General features: G+C 43.3%; 1 protein-coding gene and 1 long non-coding RNA gene across 8 annotated transcripts in view; one reads left to right on the top strand and one right to left on the bottom strand.

Annotated features, from left to right (window-relative positions):
- Positions 1–3,533, top strand: part of LOC105356055 (uncharacterized) — a 71,251-nt gene extending 67,718 nt beyond the window's left edge. For 3 of the 4 annotated variants that reach the window (XR_013648429.1, XR_910335.4, XR_013648430.1), the window contains 3 exons: positions 2,906–2,986; positions 3,071–3,158; positions 3,248–3,533. This is a non-coding gene — a long non-coding RNA (uncharacterized LOC105356055). Of the gene's footprint in view, positions 1–2,898; positions 2,987–3,070; positions 3,159–3,247 lie in introns of all 4 variants that reach the window. The other variant, XR_002292061.3, reaches the window with a different exon arrangement.
- dgkb (diacylglycerol kinase, beta) overlaps positions 1,055–27,112 on the bottom strand; it is an 87,603-nt gene continuing 61,545 nt past the window's right edge. For 3 of the 4 annotated variants that reach the window (XM_078933645.1, XM_011485842.4, XM_023964689.2), the window contains 6 exons: positions 24,734–24,798; positions 12,679–12,769; positions 11,306–11,501; positions 7,097–7,217; positions 6,962–7,022; positions 1,055–1,989 (listed from right to left, as the gene is read on the bottom strand). In XM_078933645.1, the coding sequence (XP_078789771.1) occupies positions 1,882–1,989; positions 6,962–7,022; positions 7,097–7,217; positions 11,306–11,501; positions 12,679–12,769; positions 24,734–24,798 (642 nt within the window). In that variant the 3' untranslated portion in view covers positions 1,055–1,881. Of the gene's footprint in view, positions 1,990–6,961; positions 7,023–7,096; positions 7,218–11,305; positions 11,502–12,678; positions 12,770–12,840; positions 13,218–24,733; positions 24,799–27,112 lie in introns of all 4 variants that reach the window. The other variant, XR_013648427.1, reaches the window with a different exon arrangement.

Genomic DNA, 27,112 nt, shown 5'->3' on the forward strand with positions numbered 1-27,112 from the left:
AGAAACCTGAAAAGCTGTCGGGTCAATTTCCCCCCACCAGGTTTTTCTGCAACAATTGAAAGTGAAGTTACGAATGTAAAAAGGAAAGAGTTTACTGCAGTACTCCTGCAGGTACAAATACATAAATGATACCTCTGAGGTTTTTGTTTGTAAAAAAACAAACGTTTAGAATATCTTTACTCTAAACTCAAAGCTTTGGTTTCCTGCAGCTCAGACTGGACTTTCCTGCTGTTAAAAACCAGATTGAATATTTCAAAACTATTTTAAACTTGGAATATAATAAAATGTTTACAATACATTAATAAAAAACTAAAACTATCACTTGTGGAGGCGGGGCTTTGATCCTATTGGCTACCGGGTTATGATGACATCATTTCCTCTCCAGAACAGCATCTGTCTCTGTCGCCCCTCCTCTGGTGTGGGTTCAGTCACGATAACGCTCCCCCATTGTTGTAATTTCCAAGACGGTGGTCTCTGGTTTGTAGCGGGAGTCAGGTTCCAAAAATAATCTGCCCAGTAGTCGTCATTTTTCTGACAATAATTCTTGATTTTTTAAGGCGGTAAAACTCCTCACTACACACTTTCTACATTTTCTCAGATAGACGTGAACATTTTCACACTTTTCTCTCCTTTTTAGTTCAAACCTTCATAGAAAAACACGGCCAGGTTTATAGAATTTACATCAATTTGGTAAAACCGGACCCATTCTGCACAGGAGACTGATTGACAAGGTCCAACAGCCAATCGGGACACAGAACACAATACACTAAATAAAAAAATATAAATCAGTGAAAGGTGAACCGTGAAACGGTGATGGTACACTGTATTTAAAAGGTTATAATGTAACTAAATAAAAAACAACTTAATTCACTTTAAGCTGATCCTAAATTGACCCCATAGGTCATCAACAGCAGGAGGAGCGGGAAATGTCTTTAGCCGTCACCAACACTGTTCCCATTGTTTAATCACAGGAGCTGGTCTGTTGTGGACTCACTAACGCACTCGACGTTTTCAGCAGATCAACAATCAAACACCAACAGTAAAAACCACCATCTTTTTCCCTCTTTAATGGTTTCCATCTTAGGTTTCGTCAGCGGGCCCAACTTCTTTTTTGAACAGGGTGTGAGTTCCAGAATAATGAACAAAAATACAAGCTGGCTGTACAAAGAAACAGACTTTTAGTGGCACTTTACCGGACGATCCAGCCTCTAAGAAACGTGAAAAAAACATGCAGGACTCTGCTTTCAACAAACCGTCAGAATAGAAAATCTACTTTAATGAGATAAATGTCAAATCCAGTCAGTTATGATCCTCAGACTGTTAACATTCAGGATTTATCTGTAAACCAAACCGACGCCTGCAGGAGGGAGAAAGGATTCATGTTCGTGTTTGGAGAATAAAGCATCAAAATGTCGTCTGGACTCAGAGAAAGGCCTTATGAACGGAGCTTTTCTGCATCCGTGAGCAGAGCAGAGGTTTGGATTCAACTATAAATGTGTTGGTGAAGCATCAGACGCTTCACCAAAGTTCCGTCTTTAAAAAGTGGAAGAAAAAAACGACATTCGGTCCTTAGAAATCACAGTCGAGTCTCCCTTCATGCATGGAAACCAGCAAAACTTTAGAAAACATAAATAACAACCAAATGTGCAAAAATAAATACAATTTCTATTGAAATATACAGTAATCACCGACACGTTCATCTGTGGCTTCTCTCCACGTCACGGAGCACGACAACTTAAAAGCACTTCTAGAAAGTCTTACAGTAGAAAGGACATTACATGCAGTAGACCGGCTCCTCCTCCTTCGCCGTTTCCCACGCCGGCTGTATCTGAGCCGCTCTGAGGGCACGTCAGAGGAACAGGTGAGGGATCTCGGAGGCCTTCAGTCTTTGCTGTCGGCGCGTCTTCGTCTGAGGACGGAGGAGAAGAAGCTCCGGCTCTGAGGTGGTCCTATCAGCATGGGGGCCTGGTTCTTGTGGACGATCTCAATCTGACATTTGGGAGAAACGTTCAGTTTAGAAGTTTTCCTGGAGGCTCTGACGGTTTTTGACTAGTTATCACCTCCAGATGAAAGATTTCTCTACTTTCTCCAGACTTCCATGTGGAGGAGTGGACTTCAGGTTGGTTCTTTTATGGTTAAAAGCCCCCTGTCCTGTGGCCCCCGACCGTTTTTAGACCACATGCTGGTTTAAAGTAAGAAAAACATCTCTTAGCTTTTGTTTTCTATTAACCTGTAAGGGGAAATTTAAGTAAAAAATTATTTGTGATCCAACATGAACTCTAAATTTGAAACCAACTTCTAGTAAAAGTTGGAATCCCCCCCCCCCCCCCCCCCTTAAAGAATATATTGGGGAGGGGGGGTCAGTTTTATTTAAATTTTGTCATTTTTTCAATTTCTTTTTGTAAATTCTAAACTGACACCTGACACGACACTAACTGAAGAAGGTTTGTGCTACACGTCACACGACTGAGGACGTGTTTTTTTTTTTATAAGAACACGTTTAGAACACGCCTTCTTATACAGTAGTTTCTGTTCATGACAGAACTGCAGCTGCATCAGGATGTTTACAGATTATTTTAGTTTGAAAGGAGCTTAAATATGCCGCTGTCAGAGGAGATATATAAAATATCTATTATAGATAGAGAATATCTCCCAAAGGAGATATTCTACTGTCATTTGTAATTTTTGGTTAAGAAATGAAAGAAGGGACCAAAAATAAAAAAATGATTAAAATTGGAAATCCAATTTAGTTTGAAGATATGAGATTTAATTTCTAGGCCATTTGACCCAAACCTCTGGTGACGCACATTTGGTTTGCTTAGTTTATAAAATCCAACATTATTCTGAATTTTAGAGCAGAAATGACATCACCTGAAGTGTATTTTCTTTTCCTTTGAGCGGTTAGATACCTCTGTTGACTGGGTGCAGGACCGACATGCAGGGAACCTGGGTTTACCTCCCAGGTCTTGTTAAAATGTCCACTTAGGTTAGAATATCTGCCTTAAAAGTACAGGATTGTGTCAGGAAGGGCAGCCGGCATAAAAACTTTCTAATTCTATTTTATTTCCAGGAACAGATTGTGGAAAACGGAGAATCTGGATACTCGTTAGAGGCCTACATGAGGGCCCAGCTGGGATTTCAACCAGGACCCTCTCGCTGTGAGGCTAACCACTACACCACCGTATCATCTTTATTCTTTAAGTGCATCCTTCAGACTAAATGTGTAACTCCTATCCGTCGGTTTTAGCTAAAACCTAAAGGGAGGATGGGAGGAGCATCGCTCCACCTGCTTTCAAAGGAAAACGGCCATTTCCTGCCGTTGCTCTTTGACTTGCTGCCAATCACCTTCAGGTGAAGTCAGAGATGCTAACGAGTGGGATGGACCTCGTCACATCCTGACCTTTCCCGCTCAGAGGAAGGAGCAGATCTAAGGGAATCCTGGGAAGACGTGTGGAAGTTAATTAAGCGCCGTTCTGAAGATTTAGCATCTGTTTTTCCCTGAAAGAACATTTTAATAAATCATAGAAACGTCACATTTGAACCTGTTTAAAGCAGCAGACACAGTTTCAGAAGACGTTCTTGTTTGTTGCAACAAAATGCTAATGATGTCATTGATATGCATGCTGGGAAAGGGGGCTGCATTAGCATATGTTTGGATAATTAATGAAACCTAAAATCTTAGTGAGTCGATAACAGTAAAAACTCATTTCAGCACAGAAAGCTACTTCAGTCACGATGTTCCAACAGACGCCGTGTGGCGGTGCAGAGACTTCCACCTGTTACCGAACCGCTTTCTGACACACTTTACATCAGAACAGACGACTTTAACACTGAATGTGAAACCTGCGTTGAATTCGCTGTTCCGCGCTTGTCCAAAAATGTCGTTATAAAGTCGTCACGGGTGGGAGGAGCTTTAACCGCGTTGCTCCACTGAAGCACTGACTGTTTAAGCCAAATCCAGTCAACACCTAGAAGACACGGATGACGTTAATAAACTACCAGAGTATAAGTCCAGGTTTTTCTTTCATAGATGGGTAAAGGGGAACAACTTATTTGTGATTTTTTAGGCTCACATTTTTTTTTATTTTCCCACCAACAACCGGTTGCCAGAAGAAGAGCCTTTCAAAACAAACAGTGTTCTCCTTTTTTGTCCTTGCAGTGAGACTTTTTGGTTCTTGTTGGATGACAGCAAGTCATCAAACTGGCTTACAGAGACGGAAGTACCGCTGAAAGCGCCGTCGTTCAGACGCAGATCCCAGAAGGTAAAGAAAAGACTGAATGATGTCATGAACCCAGACATGGAGGCTCCATTACAGATGCTTTGGTAGAACTCATGCGTATGGAGGGATATTTCTGCCACCACGTTAAACACAAAAACTTTCTAAGTCGCAAGTGAAAGTATAAAATATTTGTTTTTCAATTAGTTTTTATTTTGCTGTAGAAAATTTTTTTTTGCTTTCGAAAACTTTCTTGCGTTTGCAAAACATGTTTTCGTGTGCGTTGTGTCAATTTGTGATTTTGTTGACCACTCTGAGCGCGACTTAGCGTGATATAAGTGTCACAGCCAAAAAAGTTCTCTCATGCGTTGTGTGTCATCTGACTTTTTTCTTATCTTTGATTTTGCTGACATTAGTATCAGTTTGACATGACAAAGCTGCCATCAAACAGCTGCTGATTGGTCCAGGTTCTAACCAATCAAACGGCTGTATTTATCTAACATGGTGTCTGCTACCGAGGCTCAGAGGCTGAACCAGCTCTTTTTCTTATTACCCTCAAATTTGTCTGTTTGCATGAAGACTTTTTCAATTTATTTTACAATTTTAACAATAATTCATACTTTCTTTCTTTTTTAGCACATTGGTTAATTTTTATTAAGTCAGATTTGTGAATTTATGGCTGACGATATCCTGAAACTGTAAAGTTTATCTGCTGACAATAAATCAACAGATCTGTCTGTGATCTTTGAATCCTGCAGAGCAAATTGTTGGTAAAAAGTTTGATTTTCTTTAAGATCTGTTTGTTAAAACAAAACAATAAAAGATTCAAAGCACATATTATTTCATGCTGCACAACTGTTTGGGCTTAGATGAGCAGCAATGATAAGCTAAAGAATGACGGCTCACCAAAGGAACCTCAATGTAATTAACAGAAGAAGCATTTTGAACTTTTATGTTCATTTTTAGTGTCTCATGTTTTAAAACTCGTGTTTGTCCAAAGTAAAAATACTCGTGAAAAAATGCTATTTTCTCGTAATATTTCAACATTTATTGATTAAAATAAAACAATAGTTCAGATACAAATCTTAAAAAGTGTTACTTCCTGCTGGAGCTCGGACATTTTTTTCTGCTGCAGACATTTTAACCCTTGTTCTATCCTAGTAACTTTACCATTGGGAGTTGGGTCATCTAGACCCACTAGACAGAGCTCTGAACCTTTTTTCTTCAATGATTTGTGATCTTCACTGGTGTCCATGGATTACATGAAATCTTTCCACCTTTATCCACCTTTGTCATGGTAGGGAGAACACGTCAATGGAAGGGGGGGGGTCATCTAAGATAGCACAAGGGTTAAACACGTTGGTCCCTACACTGACATTAATAAATACTAAACTCTGTTTTATTGTAGCTGCTTTGCTGCTCCTTCTGGGTTTTACTTTGAGAGAAACGGGCCAGAATGGTTGAAAACGGCAGAACCCTGTTTAGAACAGCACCGACACAAAGGCCAAAGTCCATGTCTGCCTCCAAGCACCGTCAATATGAGACAGAGACACCTGATTGGTTAAAATCTGGACCAATCAGCAGCTGTTTGATGGCAGCTTTGTCATGTCAAACTGAAACTAATGTCAGCAAAATCAAAGATAAGAAAAAAGTCAGATGACACACAACGCATGCCAAAACGTGTTTTGCTAATGCAAAACACGTTTTTGAAAGCACAAAATGTATGAATGAATGTATGAATGATCCCGGTGATGGTCAGAGATGGTAGGCGCGAACGCCATGCCTCTGTCAGTCTGCCCCGGGGCAGCTGTGGCTACAACCGTAGCTACCATCACCAAGAATGAATGAGGAGTAAATGAATAATGGAGACACTGTAAGTGCTTTGAGCATCTGGAAAAGGGCAGAAAAATCCAATCCATTATTATTATTATTAAAAAAGAAAATTGAAAGCAAAATAAAAAAATAATCAAAAAGCAAATATTTCCTATTTTCATTTGCGACTTAGAACCTTTTGTGTGCAACGTGGTGGCAGAAATATCCATCCATACATCCGTGTTTTCCGTGCATTGGAAATGAGATTAACAGTCGAGGCTGAAAACGATAGCTCCTCCCACACGCAACCGGAGCGTCTAGTTTATGAAAACATATCTGGACACGCCTTGAGCGTCACATTTGCCGTCAAAAGTGGCAGTGGACACTAATTTGGCGTGCGACTGGCGTTCAGGGTGGAGGCAGCGTTACAGCATCGCTTGTTGGATTTGTTGCCCTTCAAAGTGCGACTTCTACTACGGAGAATACGGTAACCACATCTGAAATAGTTTGCCGCCTGCTGCTGAATGGAATAAATCTGAAGTCATAGTTGCGTTAAAACGTAAAAATGCTTTGAAATGTGTGTTTTTTTTACTGATTCAGAAGGAAATTCTAAATGCTGCCTTTAGAATGCATTAATAGAAATCCTGGAACATGGAAACAAGGATTTTGTGGATGGAGTTTACTCTGCCGTCGTGTCTTCCTGTTGCTCAATAAGTTCAGGTTAAAGGGCGTGATTCGCACGCGGTTGCCAAATGATGTCATCAGCTTGTGTCATGTTTAGGGGGCGGTTCCCTTCCGGCGGCCTTGTGACCAATTCAGTCCGAGCGATTTCAAATCTCTGCAGAGTACAAACCGGGCCTGATTTTGTTGTTCTGCTGTCGCCGGCGACGGCTCCAGGGGTGAATGGGTCAAGCATCGAAGGCGTGTCTTACCGTGCAGGGAGTCTGCATCCAAGGCTCTCCGTCAATCTGCATGGGAAGAGATTTACTCGTCCTGAGAAAGAAAGACGCGTTTCAGCGATGAGGGATGGGGTGGAACGCGAGTGTGGCGTTGGGATGACAACAGACCTGATGGTCACTGAGGAGCACTGGGCCAGGCGTCTCCCTGCACTCTTCAGGCCCGTGTAGATCTGACCCATCTCCATGGCGCCTTCCAGCCCCACCACCTCCAGAAGCTGGTCGGACAAATCTACGGCACAACAAGCGGAAGAGGCTCGTAAAACCGCAGAAAGAGTAAAGTGGGAAGCAGGTGTAGAACTGTGAGGTTCTTCTCCTCAGAGATGTTTGATTTTCTCCGTAAAAAAAAAGAAAGACACAAACAAAGCATCAATTAATTAGATTGCACCGGCAATGCAGAGCAATCTTATGATGGTGTAATTATTATTTTCTGCTGTGTTTTTCCGTTATGAGCATTGATTTCGGCGCCGCTGGAAGCCCCGTGTCACGCAGAGCCCATCTGCTCCAGCCGCCGCTCTGCCTCCGACTCTCCATCGACTCGTCCCTCCACAAATTAAGAAGCTGCTGCCGCTCTGCTGGGAGTTTTCCAACCCTAATTGAAACTAAGAGCCATTTTTAGGCTGTTGCCGCGTGAGAGCTCGCCGTCTCCGAAGTCTCCTCGCTGCCGTCATGTCGGCGGTTTCCTGTCGGAGCCTGGCTGCCGCTGTGCTGAGAACGTGTTGTCGAGTTGTGCTGTCCAGCTGTCACCGCCGTGATGGACACGCGTCTGACCCGATCGACGCGCCGGGCTGTGAGTGGGGAGCTTTCCAGGGTCACGGGGGGGAGTGGACGGGGTCCACAGCAGGTTGACCCCCTGACTCTGGGCTTTAAAGCTGCCACGGCACCTTCTCACATTGATGTGAACACACAAACACACACCTGTGCTGACATGTAAGTCTCCGTGGAAACAAACCCACAACTCGGTTCAGTCAGTGTGCAAAAACACTCGTCTGTCCACGACTGAGATGGTCTTTGTACACCAACAACAACGGCTATGGCTCCTCAAACACAAAGACGATTCTTCACGTAGACAAACGCACAATCACACACCAGGTGACAGGTCTACAAGTTCCACAAGTCCAGTCTTAAAGTCCTACTCTGATAGGACAGCAGCAGGAGTTCATCACAAACAGGTGAAGGTGGGACCATTTGCATGGAGTAAGCCTGAGCAGATTTCCCATCATCCCTTTGTTTACACTCTCTCCCGCTAGCTTACAGCCCCTCACACCCCCAACCTATTTGTCTGCAGGTGGATCCATCAGAAAGGGGCGGAGCAGGGAGCCTGTGGCCCCGCCCAGCATTTTTTCCAGCTCCTAATTCACAAGAAGTTTAACCAGAAGAAACTGCAGGGTTGATGCTATATTGCTGAATGAAAAGGAAACTTAAAGGGTAATGATAGGCAAAATAAAGAAAAAGAAAAAAAGAAATGATCAAAGTTGACCATTTAAAGTGAAAACAGCACATTGACAAAAAAGATGTGTTTGCCAGAGCCGGGTATCGAACCAGCGAGCTTCTGCACCAAGGATTCTCCATGTATTTCAATGGAGGCAAAACTCCTGGAAATCTTGGAATATCTGGAAAAGTTCACGGATTTGAAGGACCAGAAGTCACAGCTGGTAAAAGCTGAAATATCTGAACATTTGAAAAGTTGAATGGTGGAAATAGATGAAAATCCATAAAGAAATACCCAGAAATGTATTTTTAATCCCAATGTTCTTCATATTTGCCCCCCTTCATCAGAATAAGCCACAAAAACATCATTTCCATCAGAGTGGAGCTTTAAATATGACTGACATCCAGTATTTTCTCTGTAGTAAACAGAAACTTTGTGATCCTGACGTGTGACGCTGCTGAAGGAGACAAACTCTGAGAAGTTTCTGCAGCCAGCCTCACTCCTTTGTGCTTAGAAACAGACAAACAAGGAGCTGTCGGGCTGCGCGGCACTGACACATGTGGAGCGACGGGCTGGGGGGGGGGGGGTGCGAACAGGCAGTGACAGCGTGGAGCGGGACCAGCAGCCAATCAGCTGAGAGCAGAGGGGGTTGGGGGGGCGCAGAGGCCGATCATCCAACAGAAACTTCATGGGGTTTGTCACGCGGGAACAGTCCTTGGCATCAACCCATCCGCCCACGTGTGACCCCCCCCCCCAGCTCTCACCAAACCTCAGTCCCATTCTAAATAATTCACTCTGCAGCCATTCCCTTCCACCTGAGGGGCTTGTCTCCTGGTGTCACCAGCGGGACGATTTAACAGCTCCCGAAAGGTCACGGCTTTTTTTCCCCCCTCAGCCATTCACCTGCACACACTAAAACCCTCTCTAACAGACATGATGCTCAGCGGCGCCCCCAGGGGTGAAAGTGCTGCCGTGTTTACCTGTTCATACGCCGCCTAGGATTGAACAAATTGGACCTTGAGGGCACCTCTCCCAAGGACGTTTATTGTTTACATTTGCACGTCAATAAAGGCCGAGGACATGTTCTTCACTAAGAGCCTTCCCCGGTTCGGGCCGCGCCGCTTCTGCAGTCCTGAACACTGAGATGATTGATTTTCCTTTGGTGGAGGACTAATGGAGCTGTCATCAGCGTACGGCTGGACTCTGAACCCATCATCCCTGAGTCAACTGTCATCCAACAAACTGTTGTGGATGTTAAGCTCATGAGATGAAGATGCTGCTGTTGAGAAGAAGAGATGGAGCTGAGATGGACTTCAACCAAACAGGAAGCTGCTCACCGAGTCTAAACTCGGATTAACCCTTGTGCTATCTGACCCCCCCCCTTCCATTGACGTGTTCTCCCTACCATGACAAAGGTGGACAAAGGTGAAAAGATTTCATGTAATCCATGGACAAGAAACCCTTTTGTGCTTCTCTGCTTGTCGTGTTCTGACCCGTGAAGTCTCATCAGAGATCCACGCTCCAGGTTCACTTTGACATGTTAGAGATGTGCTGAGTGTTCTCATCCAAAACACACTAAGGTCCTTCTGCAGCTCCAACAGCTTTCTGTGCGTTACTGAAGAAAACGGATAAAAGAAGCCACAGAATTCCTGCCCTATGCTCCATATTTTCATTTTTGCCCTGTTGGTGTAGTTGTTTCGTCTTAAGCAGTCGTACGTGGATGCTGACCCGTACGGGTTCTGTTTTTGGGTTGTCCCGGTCCAGAGAGGGCTGTAGAGAGGAGCGGCTGCATCTTTTTTTTTCAGTGGTTAGGGTTTGGGGTCAGGGTTACCCTAGGGTTAACCTTTGAAGGCTAGTACGGCCACCTCAAGGGTCGTCATGAAAATGGAATGTCCCATCCCAGGCACGAGCATTTCTGACCCGCAGACAGCCCATACCCGCCGTACGGGGAGTCCTGACGGTGCTTTAGGCTTCCAGCTCCAAACCGCCTCATGGATGTACCAAAGGATCTACAACGGCTGCTGCTTCTTCATTGGTTCAAGTCATTTTCCTCTGTAGCGCAGAGGCGCTGACTCATTCAGTTCTGTTCATTCACACACTCCTCTTGATGGGCTTCCTTTTGACGTAAATGGATTCAGGGGTAAGCCCGACGGCCCCCTCAGTCCGCTCCTATTAACCCAGCCTGTCCACCGGAGCCTAAACAACCACTAATACCCCAGTGACAGTTCCACGCCGTGACATCACTGTTCCTCCTCTGTGCAAACAAAACCTGCTGGCTGTGATTCACCTTGTCATCACTGAAATATTCATGGGCTTCTGCAAAGTTTGGCTGAAACTTTAGTGCATCTGATTGGAGCAAGGACAGAATCATTTATTACCCTGATGGAGGCAATTCTTTTCTCCAGAGTACAGGTCAGTAAATGGTCGTTTTCTTTCATTCAGACCTTTGTGGAAGAAAAAGTGGATATTTTCATTTACGGATGCATATTGGTGTCCATAAATGGAATCAAATATTAAAGCTCGGTTATGTTACGGCTCTGCGTTCTCCTGATCCGGCCCAGGTAAATCTAGATTCTGGTTAGGGTGTGGGCAAAGCCCACAGGAGTTTGTCTAAACCAGTGACTTTAAGAGTCTGTCCACTAGAATATAAAAGCATGTGGACTTCTTCCCAATATTTCTCGCCTCAGGTCACGTCCAAAGTTTGAACCTTGACCTCCACAGAGCTGTGAACCCCTTAGAGCCTCTCAGGTTTTCATGGAGAGCACCTTAAGATCCTAAAAAAAATGTATTTCTATTCATAAACACAACAGAAAATACAGAAAGTCAGAGGTACTTCCTGTATCACGTCGACGTCAGGAGGTCCAGGACTCTGACCGGCGGCCGCGTACCTTGAACGGCGAACATGAGCTCTTTGGGATCGAGCACCGGCGTCCTCTTCTCTTGGCTCTTCTTTCCACCTTTGCGGTGACCCCTCCTCTTCTTGCTCTCGCCCCAAAGGTTGGAGCCCCCGTGCATGCTGGGAATGTTGAGAATGGCGATTCCTTCTAAGGAGATGCTGCTCAGGTCCAGAATAACGCCGTCACACTTGTGAGTGGCAGAGAGGAGAAGAGGGAGGAAATGGAAGTTAATAGGGACCAAAATATTTCCTGAAGTTATCAGATCAGAAACAAATTCTGTCTGAAATGAGAAAATCATTCATACGAACAAAAAACAAACATCTTGATCTGAGGCCCTCACTCCCTCGCTTCATACAGACGTTACGTATTCTACAAACACATTTATCTTCTAATCGTTTTATCTCTTTCACGGGGCTGCTGGAGCCTATCCTGTGGGTGAAGGCGGGGGACGTCCCGGACAGGTCGCCAGTCTGTGGCAGGGCCACAATGGACAATGTAGAGTAACCAATGAAACTATGAAGCATGTTTGGGACGGTGGGAGGAAGCCGGGGAAAACCCACGCATGCACGCTGAGAACACGCCAACTCCACACGGAAAGGTCCCTCATTGGTGTTCTGGGTGGGGACTTGAACCGAGGGGGGGAGCGCTAACCGCTGCACCACCCTGTATTCTTGAAACACGTTTCTGGATTCACTGAAACATTTGAGCCAGTGACCCGAGCTGCAGATCAGTTTCATCTCGTTTTAAAGGTGAACTGATATAATCAATAGGAATTGTTTTTTCTTATTTTTTTAAAAAACTTCCCAAACAATTTTGTTTCATAAGGAAACAATAATTTAACCAGTAAATTTAAACGTAACAGGAGCTTAGAAATGCATTGATTATTAAAAAAAACAAAACAGAAATGTTGTAAAAATGAAGGATTGATTGATTTGCTGCACTCTTAAAGTAAAAATAAATGTAATTTTTCATGCATTAATGACATGAAACTCTGTTCTGACCCAACAGTTCATCACTGAGTGTTTTGTCATTTTTGAATCAACAGTTGAAAAGACCTTTTTGTTCCTCCTCCTGACCGTCGGGTCACGCCGGCTTCATTATCACTCAATATCACACACTGCGGGGTCATGAAGGGCTAATTACCCCGCCGCTGAGCGGAGGAGCAATGAGCGCGGGCGGCGAGGCGCTCGGACGGCCTTCACTCGTCAACACTCTGTCAGAGCGTGAAGCTAACGTGAAACGGAGCTTTTTATGGACCAGAAACCAGAGGAGAGGAATGAAAAGAACCGTCCTGACACAGCAAAGCAGAGGAAAAAGGAAAGTGTCAAGCTTTTGATGTTTCACAGACAACACTCCGGCTTTACCTCAACCTCCAGAAAGTCGTGGAGCTTCTTACATGTGGCCGAAAAGGTTTCCGACGTGCCGAACTCAAAGTACCACAGCTTGTTCTTTGTTCTGGAAAACAAACAAAACACCGGGAGCTGCAACGGGGCCGAGAAGGAAGGAAACGGGGGAGTTATCTTCACCTTAAAACGCTCGTCTGCCCTTCAGGAGATCCTCACAGAAACGGTTCGATTCCCAGCTAAAAAGAAACTTCTGCGCCGGAGGAACAGCCTCGCAGAAAATGGTCATTAGTCTACAGAATGCATAACGCCGCTCATCAATCACCTATGGAGGCGTCGCGGTGAAGCTGAAGACGCTGCAGGGGGGTGCAGTGGTTTCCTTAAGAGGAGGGAAATGCAGCTGCCCCAGCAATTAACTGAGGGTTGGGACACCCCCCCCATTACCAATGTTGATGATCAATGAGCTGGTAGCGGTGAGCCGCCATCTGTCTGCAAACCGTCCGGTACCGTTGTCACGACACACGGAATCGAACACGTTACCGTTCATGCAGACGGAAAACCTTGGAAAAGATCAGAGCGGGTCAGAACCAGAAAACGGCCTAAAAGCGTTTTAATGCTGATCCTCCATGATTGAAACACTCTGTGGGGCCCCCAGTAAACTGACTGCAGGGGCCCCCAGTAAACTGACTGCAGGGGCCCCCAGTAAACTGACTGCAGGGGCCCCTGATAAAGGTGGAGAGGATTTCATGTAGTCCTGGACACCAGTGAAAAGGTTCAGTGCACCGTCTAGTGGGTCTAGATGACCCAAATCCCAGTGTTAAAGTACCTATGAATAAAAATAATAGAAAAAAAGTTGAAATATCTTCACAAAAAGTTTCCAAATGTTACCACAAGGGGGCACAATCCAGAACTGTCATGCCCCAAGTCTGGATAAAATGGAAAGGGTTTAGTAAAACCAAACCCAAATTGATCACAGAGACGATTCTGTGTGGCGCCCTCTACACCAGTGTTTTTCAACCTTTTTGGAGCCATGGCACACTTTAACCTTGACTAAAATCCTGCGGCACACCAGCATCCAAAATTTAAAAAAAAGGAGAAACTCCTAGTCTGTATTGATCTACAGCTCCTCTGCAATCTCACATACATTTTTGTGATAATTGTGGCAGAAAAAGCTGGAAGCAAATATGTAAATAAAAGTTAAGTTAGAAGATTTAAAAACTGTTTGATGTGTGTTCGTTGTGGTTTCAAGACGTTTAACAAGGACGACTCATTGTGCGCTGAGACACTGTCACTTTAACCCAATGCATCATGGGAGATGAAGTGATGTCAGAGACTCTTCTCTGAGCTTCATGGTTTTGTTCACTTGTTCCACGGTCTGACACCGGATTCTGTGGAAAGCTGCACCGCTAAAGACGAGCTTTAGCTGGTATTTCTGTTGGAACTGAGAGACTTTATGAGCAGAATTAAGAACAAAGAAGTGAAGACTTTAACCACTTCTGATTGGTCAGACTGCTGACGTGTGATTAAGCCTCCAAGAATGATTGGTGGAGACAGTTAAAGGGGCGGGACTTTTCTAAATACAGTTATAGTTGCAGCTAGATCACGGTACCGTCATTCTTATCAAAGTGTCTTTAATAGAATCAAATAAACACAAAGAAAAAAGTATTTTATGATCTTTCATATTCCTAACTCCTCAGTGTTTTATCAGGGCCTGTTTGGATGAACAAAGAGCTGAAATCCTGGAGATGGTTAATGTTTTTAGATCAGTTAATGAGGGCAATTTCCCACGGCACACTGGTTGAACAACAATGATCTAGAGGAGAGAGCCGTAACGCCAAAGAGAGGAACGCCAAAACCGTCTTTGATCTTAGAGACCCGTCAGGTTTGTTCTTCCCACAGATGAATTCTGATGTTTCTGCGACAGAAAGTCATCTTTCATCTGGAAGAGAAAAGAAAGAAATCCTCTAGAAGTTGCTGACGTGCAGAACGGCGTGCAGTAAAGAATGGCCGTGTCCTGGCCGGAATCGTGGCGCCCTGGAAGCGGCGTATTAGTATAAGCAGAGCTCCAACCACCCAATTATTGATTTCCTCATTAGGACTTTTGTCAGGACCATTTAGCCACTTTACAGATGAGCTTTCATTAGGAGACTTGCAGCTTCTCCAGGCTGATTTATAAGGTGCAACGCGGCCAATCGAAAGATGGAGGAGGGGAGGGGGGGTTGACAGGGCATCGCATTCCTGCATCTCCTCACCTTCATCATCACCTTCATCATGGGCCTGTAAACCACAGACTCAAATGGATTCTGCTGCTGTTTGCAGATCCAGACGTCATGTTCTGACGCTGGTTCTGACGTCTCAGGTCCGGTTCTGGAGCACGTCAGTATCTTTAAATGACCTGTAAGCTCCTCAAAGCTTCCCAGACGGGTTTTAACGCCCACCTAAGACTGAAATGGACGCGGCAACAACAAGAGAATGACGATGAAATGACCTGTGACCTTCTCATTCATGGTTAAACTGGAGCGTTTAAATCCCTTTCTTCTTCAGAAAAGTGTTCTTTCCAGTGTTTTTTAAAATGTTCCCTCACTATTTCATGGTTCACCTTTGGCAGTCTTGTCGTTACGCTGTTTTTTCTGGAGTTTGAATCCTTTTTTGTTTCGTTTTTTACAGCGCATTGTGTCCTGTGTTCTGATTGGCTGTAAACTGATGTCAATCAATCTCCTTGTTGCCGCATCTCCTGTGCAGAACGCGGACAGTTTAACCAAACCCACAGAAATCTTTTATGTTTGTTTCCATTCAGTCAAACTGGACTTTTTTTCTGAACTTTAAGAGGAAACAAAGACAGAAAAAATATGATTCTGTAAATCAGTCAAATGAGATGATTGGCATTAAAATGACTGTTAAACTCAGATTCAGTCAGAGATCACTTCCTGTCGATTCTCACCACTTAACCTAACAAGGTTGCCATGGCGACAAATCACTGCTTCATTGGGTACTTAGGAACATCTGATGGGCTGGATCGGATTGCAGTGAATCAGCTGACAGGTGGAGTGTATTTGTGTTTATGAGAGCGTCTATCCAGGAAACGGTCATTTGCCTTTCGTAAACCTGATCGTCTGTGCAGACTGTCCATGCAAAGCAGCCGTCACTTCAGCGGCAGGAGTCGCAGCTCCAAACACAACAGCGGCTCGGGTTCCCGCCGCCGCGCTCACAACCATTTGCACAAACACATGGAAAAAGAGAAGCGTGCGGTTCAGAGGATTGTAAAAACAGAGGTGAACACGGGAAAGTTTAGGGAGTCGGCGTTCGTCCACCCGCCGCTGCACCTCCACCGTATTAAAGGCGATCAGCGAAGCGCCGCCGTCCTGCAGCCCCTTCAAACGCGCCGTCCACCTACCACAACGCAGGACGAGCGGGTATCGACCCGCTCTACTCCCTCTGACAATCTCCCCTGCTGTGATCTACGACCTTATTTTCACACTAATTTCTTCCTGATCAGAGGTGATAAATATCGCGTTGACATAAGCAACTCTTGCTGCGTTGCATCATTGCACGGTTTTGTTTAACGTGACAGCGCCTTGAGCGCTGGCGCCGGAATGGCAGTTTGAGGAATGATCCGAGCCGCGGCGTTCTGCCTGAAGAGACGCAGCGAGCAGCTTGAAAAATGTCTTTTCCTCATTTGCACCGAAAAAGTGTTTTTAATCAACACAACAGAAAGTCTTCCTGGTGTTTTCACTGAAGTTTATTCTGCTTTTATATGTCTGTTAAAGGTTGGATAACCAAAACTAAGTCTTGGTTTGTAAATGTCTTCACCTCAAGGTCTAATTCAAGCACTTACTAGAACTGTGAAGGTCAATGAAATATTTATAATAAGGTGATTCAGAGACCAAAAATGAGCAAACACATCCTCTGAATGTGTTTTTATCATGGATAATTTCTTCTTACAGGTAAATTTTAAGTTTCCTCATTTATCCCTTGTGCTATCCTAGGCACTTTAACATTGGGAGTTGGGTCATCTAGACCAGTGTTTTTCAACCTTTTCTGAGCCACGGCACACTTTAACCTTAAAAAAAATCCCGCGGCACACCAGCATCCAAAAATTAAAAAAAAAGGAAAAACTCATAGTCTGTATTGATCTACAGCCCCTCCCTCCACAATCTCACATGCATTTTTGAGATAATTGTTACAGAAAAAGCTGGAAACTGCAGCTGTTTTTTTCTAAAAGATGCAATAAAAGTTAAGTTAGAAGATTTAAAAACAGTTTGTGTGTTCGTTAGTTTCAAGACGTTTAACAACAGATCTCCTTGTGCCCTGTCACTCTCACAACCCAATGCATCATGGGAGATGTAGTGCATAAAACGGCCGAAGATCGGTTTTCGGAGCTTCATTGTTTTGTTCACTTGTTCCACGGTCTGATACCGGATTCTGTGGAAAGCTGCACCGCTAAAGACGAGCTTTAGCTGGTATTTCTGTTAGAACTGAGCGACTTTACGAGCTAAATCGGGACAAGGAAGTGAAGACTTTAAGCACTTCTGATTGGTCAGACCGATGACATGTGATTAACCCCCCCAACACGGGACTTTTCCAATATACAGCCGGAGCTGCAGCTGAATCGCGGTACGTCATTCTTATTAAAATGTCTTTAATAAAATAAAATAAACGCAAAGAAAAGGTATTTTACGATCTTTTATATTCCTAACTCCTCAGTGTTTTATCAGGATGTTTGGATGAACAGAGAGCTAAAATCCTGGAGATGGGAAATGTTTTTAGATCAGTTAATGAGGGCAATTTCCCACGGCACACTTGGCCATCTCCCGCGGCACACTGGTTGAAAAACACTGATCTAGACCCACTAGACAGTGCTCTGAACCTTTTTTCTTCAATGATTTGTGATCTTCACTGGTGTCCATGGATTACATGAAATCTTACAACCTTTATCCACCTTTGTCATGGTAGGGAGAACACCTCAATGTAAGGGGGGGGGTCATCTAAGATAGCTCAAGGGTTAACATAAACAAACCAGCTTTTTATCGAATGTTTATTAAATATTAACGAAGTTATGGCAAAGAACAGACTGAGTTTTAATCTGGAGACTTCCCTGATGCCGCACTTAAATATTTTAAGCACCAGCCCCTCCCAATCCATGAAAAAGAGTGGGCTCTCACATTGTGATGTCACAAAGTGAGGAACCGCCCCTTCCAGGAAGAGTAAAAATCCAGACTGGAGCCTCTATATGAGTCATCTGTTAATCTGAGGCTTTAATGGTTAAAAATAAGATAGAAAAATCAGTCAGAACTGAAGGAGGTTTGTCCTGTAGTGGATGGCGACACGAACCAGAAGTGAATTGGTTCGGTCCAAATGAGTGGTTTCCTCCACATTTTCTCTGTCTTTAGCTGAAAAAACAGTGATCCAGCATCAGTTCTGCAGGTTCTGGTCAGACGGTTGAGTTCCATCAGAGGATTTCCCTCATTTGCTCCAACGGTTGTGTTGTTTCTGTGATGCCACATGAATCCAGGATGCACCAACTAATGCCAAACGTTCAAAGATCTGATTTATTTTGTAGGCTTGAGGCGTTTTAGTGTAAAATTCATCTAAACTAAGAAACAGCAGCATTAGAACTCATTACTAGAACTGTTTCATTTGCTGAAGCTTTGTTTTCTGAAAGTATTTTTAAAAAAACCTGAAAAGTTCAGCACCCTCTTTGATCCTAACATGAAACTGTGATTAAAGTCCATAAAAAAGAAAGTTTTACGTAACCCTTGTGCTATCTTTGATGATCCCCCCCCCTTACATTGACGTGTTCTCCCTACCATGACAAAGGTGGACAAAGGTGGAAAGATTTCATGTAATCCATGGACACCAGTGAAGATCACAAATCATTGTAGAAAAAAGGTTCAGAGCACTGTCTAGTGGGTCTAGATGACCCAACTCCCAATGTTAAAGTGCCTAGGATAGCACGAGGGTTAAAGAACCCACAGAACTTGGATGTTTCTGGGACTCTGGCTGTTTTCTACACAATAACCATCAACCGTTCAGGTTAGTCACCATGTGACTCATTAGGAGGTCTGTGGTCAAAAGGTCAACCAGTGATGTTTTTATATCTGCAGTTATATTGTTGTGTTGACAGTTTGTAAAATTGTGGGATAAATTAGCAAAACAAATGTTAATATTGTTTTTTCTTGTTGGCAAATGAAAATAACCTCTAGATTTTTATTGGACTAAAAATGTAAAAAGTGGAAGTATTCAAAAATTTCAGGTTGGAAACTCTTATAAAACAAAATTGACTGTTTATTCTGAAACTTTTTACATGTGTTGTATTCCTACAGGTGTGTGTGTAAGTGTGTGTGCCCACTGAGCTGGGGACAGGGCCACAGGTGAGACCCTCTAAATTACACACGAGTAGTCATTAATTATAGATGACACTCTGGCTACACAAACGATTTCATCCTCAAATGAGGTCTGAGGGCGTCCGTCACCGAGGTCCACCCTGCATGCGTGTGTGTGTGCGTGCACGTGCGTGTGTGTTAGCAGTGGCCTGCGGTTCTGATCCCGGCTCAGCGGGAGCGGCACACGCAGACAGGTGTGCTCTCACACGGCTGTGTTGATGCGTCTGGCGGCGCCGCGCAGCACATGGCAGGGCTTTGATGAACGCGCTCATTATGCTAAAGAGCGCTCCATCCTGGGCTTCCCTGCGCCTTCGGGAAAGGTTAACTCGGGATAGTTCTACAGCACAGCCGGAGCCTGTGGGCGCGCGGAGGCTGGCGTGGAGCTCGCTGGCGCCGTTAGATGTCTCAGGACCAAAAATAGAGCCGGGTATGAAGAGCAAATATCAGGAGAGCATCAAGGTGCGGCGGCGTGCGCCGCGGAGTAAACACTCCAATCAGATGTTTTCCCTCACAGATCCCATGTTGTGTGATAAACGCAAAAGAGGCTGCAGATTTTGTTTCCAAAACAAAGACGGGAAACAGGGAGAAGTGAGAAGAACCTGGATCAAGAGGGAAACCACATTACACGTGTACACCGGAGACGGCTGTTTGTTTTTGGAGATTTCACAGCTTCTGCGGCAGATGGAAACGTAAGAACTCCTTCCATGGTTAAATGCAGACGGAGTTTTAGGGCCAAGGAGAGGAAAAAATCCTGATGGATAATTCTTTTTGTTCCTCAGTTAGAGGAAAAAAAGTTGAAATGTCGAGATTAAAGTCGACGTGTCGAGACTAAAGTCGAGATATTGAGATTAAAGTCGAAATTAAGTTTTTAAAGAAAAGTCGACATGGCAAGAATAAAGTCATAATTTCGAGATTTAAGTCGAGATATCAGGAATAAATTCGAGATGTCAAGAATAAAGTGAAATAATATAATATAATTTGAGAATATAGACGAGATGTTGAGAAAGTCAAGATGTGGAGAACAAAGGCGAGATATGGAGGTTAAAGTCGAATTTAACTTCCGAAAAAAAGTCAAGATGTCGAGAATAAAGTTGAGATGTTGAGAATAAAGTTAAAATGTCGAAAATAAAGTTGAAATGACGAGAGTAAAGTTGAGATGTTGAGAAAAGTCAAGATGTGCAGAATAAAGGCGAGATATGGAGATTAAAGTCAAAATTAATTTACGAAAAAAAAGTTGAAATGTCAAAGTCGAAACTAAGTTTTGAGGAACAAGTCGAGATGTCGAGAATAAAGTTGAAATGTCGAGAATAAAGTTGAAATGTCGAGAATAAAGTTGAAATGTCGAAAATAAAGCCGAGATGTTGAGATTAAAGTCGAAATTAAGTTTAGAAAAACGTAGAAATTTCAAGGTTAAAGCCGAGATGTCGAGAAATTAAGTTTTGAGAAAAAAGTCGAAATGTTGAGATTAAACCCAAGTTTTTACGGGTGCATTGATTGGCACACATACGCTTTAGTTTACAAATTTTAGTATGAGACTGAACCAAACAAAAATGAAAACCTTGGCTAGATTAACACCGAAAAAGCAGAGCAGAGACTATCCTGGTGTGATTTTACAGCAGAGGCTCTACTACAGCCTTAGAGAAAGACAAACACACAGAGCTGCGTCCTATCCTGTTTTATAACAACTGAGGTGAAATTAATACACAAAAAACAAAAGATGTGTGTTAGCTAAAATGCTAAGTTTGTTTCTGCTTTGGTTTCCGCTTCAACAGCTAAAAGGTTTGTGTTTTATAGCGAAATCCACATTCTGATGGATTGAAACCAGAAGCTCTGAGTTCAACACCTCGATGAGGCATTTAGATTTCAACCAGCAGGAAAAACAAATATTTTTAAAGAATCTTTGGATTGTAATCTGTGACAAAAGTATAATAAAACATTCTCTCATATCAAAGAATAAGTAAAGCAAATGGAAAAGTTTCCTTTCAGCTGATGTCTTTCTCCAACTCCTCAGAGTAACCGATTAGCATGTAATTATATGAGAGATCAGCAGAAAAGCAGAAAAAAGGAGGCCAGTATACGTTAACAAGGCAGCGAGGGGGGAGGAGGTGTTGCAGGCCTCATCACAGGCCGACTGATTGTCTACTTTTAATCCTCGACCTCATTATCACCTCCAGGTCCGGCAGTGGTAGTAAATGAATCTATCTGCCGAGTGTCAAATCTTCACACCTTAACCCTGGTAATCACCCCAAGGTGCAAATCCAGAAGATGGATGGATGAGAGGAAAGAAAGGAGAGGACAGACAGTATGGCCGCCGCCGAGTTCCAGTTTCTGTTTGGTGCCTAAAGCTGATTAAATGTTCTCTGTTCTGAAGGTCAGAGAACTCTAGTGTGTAGATTTGTGTTTATGTGAGGCGTCAGAGCTGTTGGATGAAAGCACCCTCACTCTGATTTTCCTGAACTAAATAATAATAGTAATAATTGATACTTTATTTATCCCACAATTGGGAAATTCTTCTATGCATTTTTAACCCCCCCCCATCCCCTGGGGGGGGACAGTGAGCTGCAGACTAGCCGTGCTCGGGAGGCAACAGCTGGCTTGGGAGAGCGGGGATCAATCCGCCAACCCTTCGGTTGTTGGACGACCTGCTCTACCGCCTGAGCTAAACTGCCGCCCAACTATCAATGGATCCTATTAGTTCCTACAGTTTTATAAATATTTTTTTTTTGTTTTGTTTTTTTGCAGAATTCCCTTTTATTCATTTTTTTCCACCAGGATACACAGAATCAACTTTGTTAATATTATTATTTTTATTCAACTATAGCTTGGGGCGTAAGTGTGTCTTGACATTTCCTATTGTATAAACAGAAACCAGAACGTCTTTGTTTTCCTGGTCTGAGCTGGAATCTGAGCGATGGCGTCAGCAGCAGACGAGGCCGGGTTTCTAGAAAAACCAGCAGGAGGCGGGGCCTCCAGGCCTGGAGTTTGATGGGTGACTGGTCATGGGGTCCCGCCCACAACTCAGAAGGGAATTTCTAGTCAACTCCTGCCGCTCTTCAGAACTATGTCCTAGAAAACGACGTGGTCTAAGAACGGCATGGTCATAATGAAAAGACCAATGGTGACCTCCTGTTTGTCTTCTACGTCACAAATACGACCTGGTTGAAACAGCATTTTTCCGTCTGATTTGAATTAGGAAATACTCAGAAACACAAAGTTAAGCTTATTTTCTTTATCTATGTCCTCCATTATCAGAAAAATGCCACAATAACGTGTTAAAAACACCATTTTCATCGGAGGTCTTTCTTCTTCTGCATGTGGAGGCTCATCTCCAGCCTCACTTCACTTCCTTGTGACCATCCACCACATTCCTAAGTGGATTTCTCTGGAAGATCTTCTCAGAGCAGTTTTGCCTTTCGACCATGATGCTTGGACACAGCGCTCTGAACTATCAGCTCGTTCAGCGTTGACCTCTTGAGCCTGTCCCTCGTGATGAAGGGTGTTGGTGACTGTCTTCATGTCAGCAGTCTTTTCCAGACTCAGGAAACCTTTGCGGCTGTTTAACCCTTGTTCTATCCTAGGCACTTTAACATTGGGAGTTGGGTCATCTAGACCCACTAGACAGTGCTCTGAACCTTTTTTCTTCAATGATTTGTGATCTTCACTGGTGTCCATGGATTACATAAAATCTTTCCACCTTTATCCACCTTTGTCATGGTAGGGAGAACACGTCAATGGAAGGGGGGGGGGGGTCATCTAAGATAGCACAAGGGTTAAAGGATTCAGGTGTGACACCACCAGACTCGGACATTTCATTCTGATTTTCTAAGGATTTTTAAAGGTTTTTTGCACTTGTAATCATGAAAACGACATAAAATATTACAGTTTAAACTAGAAGGAGCTGCATTTCCAGAAGAAACTGCAGCGTTGAATGCTGTGTCCCTGTATGGAAATTAACCTTAAAGGATAATAATTGGGGAAAAAATAAAATAATCCTCTTCTGATATAAGCGGCATAAACGAAGAACTTTTTCACCATATTTAAATGTAGATTTACCCGTCAAAACCATCACAATCTTTTAATGAAACTAAAGCATGAAGAACGACCCGTTCCTCCTGCAGCCCCTAAAAAAACCTCCTAAACAAGGTTTTGACGACCGTCAAATCAAACCTTAGCTCCTGGACAAACCGCACTTTCCTCTAACCGTCACACAGATCACAGAGAAAGAGCTTCCAGCTGCAGGGAAATGACTCGCTGATAAGTTGCAATATTCTTCCAATGCGTCTGAGCCCTTTGGACAAATCCAACAAATCTGTGCTACCTTGAAGAACTATAATCATGCATTATTAAGTCGGCAAAGATAGTGTGTAATAGAGAGATCCTAAACTCATTCCCCTGCTTGAATTATTAATTGAATTCAAATAACAGACAGAATGATTTTCTTAAAATATCTCAATCATTTTTCAGATAATAAGGATGCTGTCAGACAACACAGATGCAGCCTGTTTGTCCTCCATCGCCGATGAGGAAGACTTTGCTGTGTTTTTGAAACTTCGTCCTCATGTTTGAGCTGCAGCTCTGCAGACGGGAAGGAAAACTGAAGTAAAATATGATAATGAGTACAAATGAGATTATTAGGAGTGTGTGTGTCAGTCTGACTGATCCATGATGTCAAACCAGCCAAGCAAATTCAATTAGGCCTGCAATTACTCCCATTGGCACTAGTGGAGATGCATGGAAGACGTTAAATATTGATGCAAACAGAGATGCCACATTTGTTCGTCTCCAAAGGTGAGCAAATCTCCTGACGGTAATCACAGACGCCAAATATGCAGCTGCCACTTTTTCATGAACAGAAACCGTAACGAGAAAACAGACGAAGCGAAAAAAAGACGCGCCTTTGACAAATCTTTACTGTAAAAATGTTTAAATATAAAATATTTCTGGAGGCTCGTCGATGACAAAAGTTTCCTTTTTAGAGTGAGAAGAAAACTGAGTTTCTCTGTACTAAACAAAAGCATGTTTACAAAAATATATACATATTTGTACTCTTATGACGATGTGGCTCTTCAATAAAACGCAACAGAATCTGTACGACTTTTCGCAGAACCACAGACGAAGATTGGGCTTGCTGGTAAAGCCAACAAAAACAACAGTTTGTGTTTTTGGAGGACAACTGTGACAAAAAAATATATAAAATATAAAATCTCTGAAATTTTAATTTAGGACCTAAAAACCATTGAAGTGTCGAGGCTTCAGAATGAGGACATCTGGTGGCCAAATGATGCAACAACATCCTCAGTGGAGCTGATTTGCAGGCTGTGTCCAACAGCCGCTACGCACATTTTGCATGTATGAAGTATCGGTCTTTGGTGATAGATGCGTGATATACGTCATTCATAAGCGTTTCTTGTGTTCGTTGATGTGCGCAGATGTCCGTCGAGAGTTTATACCCAATCAGGACGTAAATCTTACACAATTGTGTGTGATTTTTGCAAGATGCATACACAAATTAGCGGTTTTCCACGACCGCTCCACGTATGTCTAACGGACTTGTCACGCACGAACAACCAACGTCTAACTTTTATATCGCGTAAAACATGAAGTGAGATACGATGCTGCTAAAGGAGTCAGTGAGTTATGGGTAAAGGGGACTTCAGTGTGGTTTTTCCTGTGAATGAAGGGCGCACACATACCTGCTGTTAAACTTCTCCGGATGCTTCTCCCTCATGACGTGGAACCGATGTGCGATTGAGGCGTCCTACGAAAAAGAAATCCAGTTTATTATTGATGGAAATCGATTCTGTTGGAGCCCATCTTCCAGATCTTAGATGGACTTCTGTGAAGAGTTCCCTCAAAGCTTTGCATCCATTACATCAGTGGTCTTCAACCATTTCCGTTTTAATGTCAGATTATATTTCTACAGACCGTACGAAGCTAAAGTTGGCCCCCCACGTTTTCCTTTTTCTGTAAAATATCTGCAGCTGGTTTGAACTCTATTTGGAAACTAAATGTTTGGGAACCATTAAAATTCTAATAACTTCAACGAGTTAATGCAAAACAAGAAATAAACACTTTCACCAAAACAGGCATTTCTAAATATAATAAAAACCATGCATTGACTGTTTCAACAACTTTATTAGCAGCATCCTTGTAACATAATATTGCTGAATATTCTGCATTATTAGTAAATTAATGTGACTGTTACAATAAATCTATGCTTGGAGTAAAGACTCCTGGTTTTTGACTGTTAAGCACAACTTTTATTTTGAAGTCTTCTTCCTCTTTTCTGCCAAAAGAAACTTTTTGATTTTGTTTACTCTGCTAGCTTAGATTAGCTGTCGGAGCAGCCACTTTTAGAAAAATTGCTGGTGAATTTTTCAACCGACCAATTTGACAAGCGTCATGAACGAGTCGAGTTGGTGGAGAGAATCCGGGGGTTTTCCAAAATAAAATCTCCTTCAGAACCTGGTTAGAAATAAACGTGGGTCGCGTTTTTTCTCTTTTCTTTGTGGCTCGCCCGCTACAAACTGTTCTGCTGCGTGAAACGTCCGTGTGGAGGACAGACAGAGACACTGATAAGCAGCTCATCATTTCCAGTCAAATCCTTCAATCCCAAAATGGGAGGAATCGCGGCGGCAAGATGAAACCGACGCCCTTTATTCGCTTTTTTGATTGGCTAAACTCATTTTAATGTGCAACACAAATTGTGCAACAGATTTGACCTCATAGTCCCTTACCAACCAATCAGAACACTTCACTCACTAAATGCAGGACTGCTTGTGGTTCCTAGAATTAGTAAAAGTACGGTTGGAGGTAGAGCGTTTAGCCACCAAGCCCCTGTTTTATGGAATAAACTCCCAGCTCATGTAAAAGAGGCCGACTCAGTTTCTACATTCAAAGCTAGACTGAAAACATTCCTCTGTGGACAGGATTATTGTCAGACTAGTTAGTATTCAGAGATTACTTAACTTAACCCTTGTGCTATTGAATTCTATGCATTTATGATCCTTTTGATTGTATGTTTACCTTACAATTACCGTACGAAGCCCACTGAGACAACTGTTGTTGTGAATTTGGGCTATATAAATAAAATTGAATTGAATTTAGCAGATAAAGGTAGTGAAGTCATTTCCTGCAACTTTTTGTCCTTTTTTTTATTGTAACCCTTGTGCTATCCTAGGCACTTTACCATTGGGAGTTGGGTCATCTAGACCCACTAGACCAGGGGTCGGGAACCTTTTTTGCCGAGAGAGCCATAAACGCCACATATTTTTAAATGTAATTTCGAAAGAGCCATACAAAAATGTAGTGTCCCTTTCCCACACTGAGGCACGGAGACTTAACCTCTTTTCAGGTTCTTTATTCTGGTTACTGCAGACCACAACAAACGCCCAACAATTAATTCAGCAACTCCTGAATCTCTCCCGCCGAGACGAGATGAGAGCGCTTCTCCCAACTTTATATTCCCCCGTCCTGCTCCAGCCCTCCCCTTTCCCTTATTCGGCCCATAGCTGAACCCCATTGGTCCAAATTACCTAACAACAGGCTGAGCGACAGAACTGAGAGCCAATCAGATCTCTGCTTGATCGATGCGTTCAATGAACTCCAGAACTTATAAGACGGCCCAACAGCCAAGTTAAACTCAGTCCGCTACAATATGTTTAAAACTAAATATACAAGTGAATATGTGTATTTGATGTAATTTCAACACTTTTAAAGTACAATAAGTCTGTGGATTCTTTTAATAACATTGTTATGCTGTTGCTAATAAATGATGAGTATTTCTCGTAGTAGTTTTGCTGATGGTCTAGTCTGGTTGATACGTGGTGAGTTTCTGCTTCATGCAGGCGTTGAGACTTCGTAGGTCTGAATGTTCTGTAGATGTGAGACAGACATGGAGCCAAACACACACTCACACGCTGCAGTGAGTGACAGGTAGTGGGTTTTACGTTTTTACAATCCCTGCGCGATTCACCTGCTGTCTCCACAACCCCCCACCCTCTGCTTTCTTCCCCACACATCCCGTCCCCGCAACTGCGCGCTCTTTCTCAGAGACGGGAGCGCGCAGTTTT

This window comes from Oryzias latipes, chromosome 16, assembly GCF_053564925.1.
Source record: "Oryzias latipes strain Hd-rR chromosome 16, Olatipes_Hd-rR_3.1".
Lineage (NCBI taxonomy): Eukaryota > Metazoa > Chordata > Actinopteri > Beloniformes > Adrianichthyidae > Oryzias > Oryzias latipes.